Genomic DNA, 4782 nt, shown 5'->3' on the forward strand with positions numbered 1-4782 from the left:
TTACATTGCGTAGAATGCATAACGGCAAAAAAGTCGATTTTGTTCATTTACTATACAAACATGGGCAGTTTATATATTTTGGAAAAAAAAATCCCGAAGGTCTTTCATCGCTACTCTTCTTCTATCGTGATAGGCACAATCTAGTATACTTAGTTTTATTGTCGGAGAATTGTACCTACAATTCAAACGGTATCTCTCCTATTGATATGAAATTCAGCTCCAGATACACGCTATTTATTCGCTAGTGATTTAAAAAAAAAAGCTGCTTTATTGGTCAATAACATCTATCCGGTTAGCATGCATACACGCAGTTTGTCAAGTTCACATGTTGCATCTAACATAAACAACCACATGGCAACGTTATGCAAGTGAAGGCCAGACAAGACAGCTATTAACGGTAACCGTGGTATTTTATGGAGCGAGGACGCTAAGGACAATTGCGCCGGTTGCCATAAGCAACGTTTTCAATTACGGCCTGTCGGCTATGTTCAACATTTTTCCTTGCAGTCCCACTGATCCCACTGTTCCACAAATGTTCGTCTAGTCCAAAAAAATTGCATTCCAGTCGTTTATCCTTTTTATTAGTCGCTTGTGTAACGTATCAATATCGACATCAACAGAGCAATCTGCGAGCACTCGTCCAAAAAGTGCGTTTCTCAGTCTAGTCGGGGAAATTTCCCGATACAGTCGAGTCAAAATGGATTGGCCAAGCCCACGGGTCGTTCAGGGTGGGTTATTTCACGCCCCGAAGGCAAAGTACACCAAAGAAACGCAAGATTTGATCAAAGGTATCGCCATTTTATCTATTCTATCATGAATGACCTTGTTCTGATTAACATATTTGAACAGTCCTAATGGAGGAAGCAAAATTAACGATTCTTCAGCGAAATAAAATCAACTATCATTTGCGAACGGGAGAACCGCTCCCTCCCCCAAAAGAGCCAAAATTTGAACCGGAACACAGCAGCTTCCTTCCCACCGCCATTCAGCGTAAGAGTATCAAGAAAAGATCTCTGTCGACCATCATCGAAAGCGGTGCATTTGATGTAGAAAAGTATGCTGCCAAGGACGGTAAACCGCCAATCGAAAAAACGAAGCTTAAACTACAGGAAGAAATGGCCGGCTGCAAAATCATTCCAGACGATGGACGGAAGCGAACACTGCGTAGGCAAAGTGAGGGCGATTTGGAATTCGTTGCACCCGATCGCGAAGCTGAGCGTAAGTTCTTATCTCATTACTGTCGTTTTGAATCAATAGCGTTTTGATTCCAGTTCTTGAGGAAATCAACGAACGCATTGAATGGCTTGCTGAAATGGAAACACTTGGAGAAGGCAAGAAGCATCGTCCTGTTATTCACGCTCAAATTGCCGATCGACTAAATGAACTTAAGCGATTGGAGAAGATGCAATTGCAACAATGCTCTATGGTTGGAGCATCTTCAGGAACTGGTCACGATCACGATACTAACAAGTGAATCCAGTATTTGCACCACCGACGCGAATCTTAATTAATGTTTATGTTTATCAATAAATTCAAAAATAGTTTACTTGAACTACTGAAAATTACACGGTGAAACTTACGAACTATGCAAAATAAAGCGCTTGACGTTCTCAAACATAGATGTTGAAATGCAGTTGGTGAGAGATAACCGGCGTTTTACTATCCTTGAGCTGCCTTAGCTTTATTTTTAACCTTTTTAATCTTCTTCAATCCATCCATGCTGGACTTCAACACCTTTGAGTATGATTCCATAAACTTCGCCACATCGTCGTGTCGGACAACTGTTGATAGCTTCTTGGATCGCGACCGCGCCCTGATTAAACACTGGTATTCATCCGGTTTTGGTAGCGGTGGCTTGCCTTCGCGGGGTTTTGGCTTATCGTGGCCATCGTCTGGTGGAGCACACATAGTATTGTTGAGAATTAGTGAATGAATTATTTTTGTAATGTTACTTTTTGAACTAAAATACTATCGACAGAACTCGAAACCTACATTTCTAGCATTGAATGCACATTATTGATTGGGATTCAAAATGGAAACGTTTCACGGTGGATACTTACATCGTTTCACCGTGATTGTGAAGGATGAATCGCCGCGGGCTTGTTGTGAAAGCAGAGTGAGCTGCGTCAGGAACTGAAGTAAAAGCAGTTGTATGAATAAAAAAACGCAGCTACGAGCTATTGTAAAAAGTGAAATAATATATTACCTCATCGTAGTTTAATAGTACCATATCCTATTGTTGTGTTGTTAGTAGATAGTAATCTTTTATCTATTTAGAACGTAAAATGTGGTTCCACGAAACAATCAGCGCTGGGAAAGAATTTTGTTTTTGGCAAACGCACAATGGTATAGATTGGCAATTCCGAGTTTACGTGTCAAGCGTCTGAACTGAAAAGTAAATAGATGGAATGTCAAAAGACTTCGAAATCCATCTCCCATAAATCATGGACGCGCCATTCTACAGTCAAGGCGCTCAGATGTATCCCAAGGCGCGTAGAAGTATATCCTAAGGTGGGCCAACTTGCTAAAATCACTCTTCAGCCATATTGGAAATCTACTGTGTTTTGTTTGTAAACAAAACACAATACGCTTGTGCCCAAGTTTGCTCGTGATCAGTCTGTCTCTTTCACGCATTAAGGAAATAATTACCCTTCTGCTTTCTTCCGTACTGTTTTCATATACCGCTCCCCTAACCAACTTAATGACGAAACGGCCTCACCTAGTACCATAGACCCGTCTTGATGTATCTTAAGGTGGACTAATATGTGGACACCTGAGCGAAAAGCCAACTCGCGTTTGTTATGGTCTAAGTCAGGGATTCCCAAACAATTTTGGGCAAGAGACCCCTTTTCTAGAATGAAGTGATACAATCGACTTCTACAGCCAAATTTCTTAAAACATTTTATCTTCATCTTATTCATATAAAATACTCACCAATTCAAAAACTTTGCGGTTAGTTGAGTGAGTAAATTTGACAACATTTTCTCATCAATAAAAAGATATCAAATTCAGTAAATGTCAAGTGTAATTAAAAGTTATTAATACAAGCTACAACAATAATACTTTCTACTAAAATATTGGTCATTCTTATTACAAGTTGGTTCACATAGTACAACATTAACAGTATCTTGAAAGTTTCAGATAAGAACTTGTGTTTATGAATAGGGGTCTATTTCTAGACCCCATCGACCCCGAAAATCAGTTTTCGTTTATGTCGACCCCTGGGAAACCGGCATCGACCCCAATGGGTCCCTTGGTCTAAGTGGTGCGGACAGATATGTTTGTAAGTCTACAGACATATCTGTAAAATACTGCAGTCAATGCTTCCACCAGCACTGTCACGTCAAATGCCAAACGAATGATTTATTTAATTTTATTCATGGTGTCGCCACCTACAACAATTTTAAATTGCAATGCCCTCTTTCAAATCAGCATGCCTAGAATCAGTTCTAAATTTTGAAAAATTCAATGAGAATCATTGAATTCAATTATTTAAATGCTTAAACCCCGTAGTCCGACCCTTATGCAATAACAATAATAAATAGAATAATTCTTTCAACTAATCGCGAATGATTTTCACTCCGAAATTTGGAGCTAAGAGATATGTTGGCATAAAAGTCACAGGAGGGTTGTGTCCGAGACACGACCGCATAGTTGACGTAGGATTCCGTTAGGTTATCTGTTACATGCTGATTTTGGATATGTTTGAGGAATTACATTGTTGAACTCTTCGATATTGATTTGGTGGCCCTGAAAAGACCGTTTTGTCTGGTTGTTAGTTCTTGTTTGTTCACTCCACCAAACCCCATAACCGAGTGATAATGATAGAAAAATGGTGATTAGTCATTTGATGGTGCGTATCACGATAGAAGATGCCTAAGTGGAATGAGATATGATGAAAGCCGCCCTCTGTGGCCCTAAACGAGCTGGCTCCTGTGTTATGTATGGATGAAATAAAGAAAAAAAACATCATCAATGTAATATAAGACAATTATCATTCTCGAACACAATTATCCAGTTTTCTCACCAGAAAAAAAGTGTTATTTTGGGGCTGATTCTCGAATACACTTCACGGTGAAAACAAAATTGAAAAATTGCCACGCCATTGAACTACTTTCCACGAGTTAGTGAATCATCATAGATAATAATGGGTTTTCAGGCAGATGAGCACTTTTCAACTAAAAATAATCAATGAAAATTAATTTCTCCGTTTCAAATTAGTGTTCAATGTGAATGGAAAACTTTGTTTTCTTCATGTGGTAAAATAATCTCAAACAAACAAACAAACATTTCTGAAAATAATTTGTTCTTATAATGATAAGTTTTAGTGGGAAAATTGTATCGTATCCAGATGTCGACACCGTACTATTGTCATCGCGGATACATTTCATTTAGTTTTCATCGTGAAGTGTATTCGAGAATCAGGCCCTTTATTATAGAGAAAATATATTTGAAATGGAAAAGGTCATTTATAATGTTTACTTTCTGAATGTTTACTCAACCCATTTCCATTTCCGCTTTGAACCCAACGTAACACGATGCTACATGCCTCAATGCGAATTAAAATTGGACATTGATATGAAATTTCACGAAGCAACCAACATAGAAGTTCCAAATTTAAATTTTATCAAATATAAGTTCTATTCAAGTTAATTCAAATATCATTCTTCAATTAATCCATCAAAAGATTCTTATTGGAACGAAAATAAAAAAAAACACTCATTCATCGCTCCCTACTTATTCGCCAGCACGTATGCAATCAGCAATGCCCACGCTAGTTAC

The 4782-nt window shown here is 38.4% G+C and overlaps 2 protein-coding genes across 3 annotated transcripts; one reads left to right on the forward strand and one right to left on the reverse strand.

Moving 5' to 3' along the window:
- The first annotated feature begins 218 nt into the window (after nucleotides 1-218).
- On the forward strand, nucleotides 219-1600 carry LOC129779934 (UPF0193 protein EVG1 homolog). 2 transcript variants are annotated; one of them, XM_055787720.1, is made up of 4 exons: nucleotides 219-397; nucleotides 621-788; nucleotides 850-1218; nucleotides 1272-1600. In XM_055787720.1, exons 2-4 carry the CDS (start codon nucleotides 698-700, stop codon nucleotides 1472-1474), a joined length of 663 nt encoding a protein of 220 aa, XP_055643695.1. In that variant the 5' UTR covers nucleotides 219-397; nucleotides 621-697; the 3' UTR covers nucleotides 1475-1600. The 2 variants fall into 2 exon arrangements, with proteins under 2 accessions (XP_055643695.1, XP_055643694.1); XM_055787719.1 differs by having other exon boundaries at nucleotides 220-788.
- A 38-nt stretch (nucleotides 1601-1638) lies between these two features.
- LOC129779935 (signal recognition particle 14 kDa protein) lies at nucleotides 1639-2393 on the reverse strand. The gene is made up of 3 exons (XM_055787721.1): nucleotides 2207-2393; nucleotides 2061-2133; nucleotides 1639-1892 (listed from the first exon to the last, which is right to left on the reverse strand). Exons 1-3 carry the CDS (start codon nucleotides 2228-2230, stop codon nucleotides 1660-1662), a joined length of 330 nt encoding a protein of 109 aa, XP_055643696.1. The 5' UTR covers nucleotides 2231-2393; the 3' UTR covers nucleotides 1639-1659.
- Nucleotides 2394-4782: the final 2389 nt, after the last annotated feature.

This window comes from Toxorhynchites rutilus, chromosome 3, assembly GCF_029784135.1.
Source record: "Toxorhynchites rutilus septentrionalis strain SRP chromosome 3, ASM2978413v1, whole genome shotgun sequence".
Taxonomy (NCBI): domain Eukaryota; kingdom Metazoa; phylum Arthropoda; class Insecta; order Diptera; family Culicidae; genus Toxorhynchites; species Toxorhynchites rutilus.

Excerpts from the sequence above, each read along its gene's own strand:
- LOC129779934 (XM_055787720.1), top strand. The coding sequence starts at position 698 with ATGGATTGGCCAAGCCCACGGGTCGTTCAGGGTGGGTTATTTCACGCC. Across the intron at positions 789-849 it reads AACGCAAGATTTGATCAAAG|TCCTAATGGAGGAAGCAAAA; the intron begins GTATCGCCATTT and ends ATATTTGAACAG. Across the intron at positions 1,219-1,271 it reads ACCCGATCGCGAAGCTGAGC|TTCTTGAGGAAATCAACGAA; the intron begins GTAAGTTCTTAT and ends TTTTGATTCCAG.
- LOC129779935 (XM_055787721.1), bottom strand. The coding sequence starts at position 2,230 with ATGGTACTATTAAACTACGATGAG. Across the intron at positions 2,134-2,206 it reads TACTATTAAACTACGATGAG|TTCCTGACGCAGCTCACTCT; the intron begins GTAATATATTAT and ends CTTTTACTTCAG. Across the intron at positions 1,893-2,060 it reads CACAATCACGGTGAAACGAT|ACGATGGCCACGATAAGCCA; the intron begins GTAAGTATCCAC and ends GTGCTCCACCAG.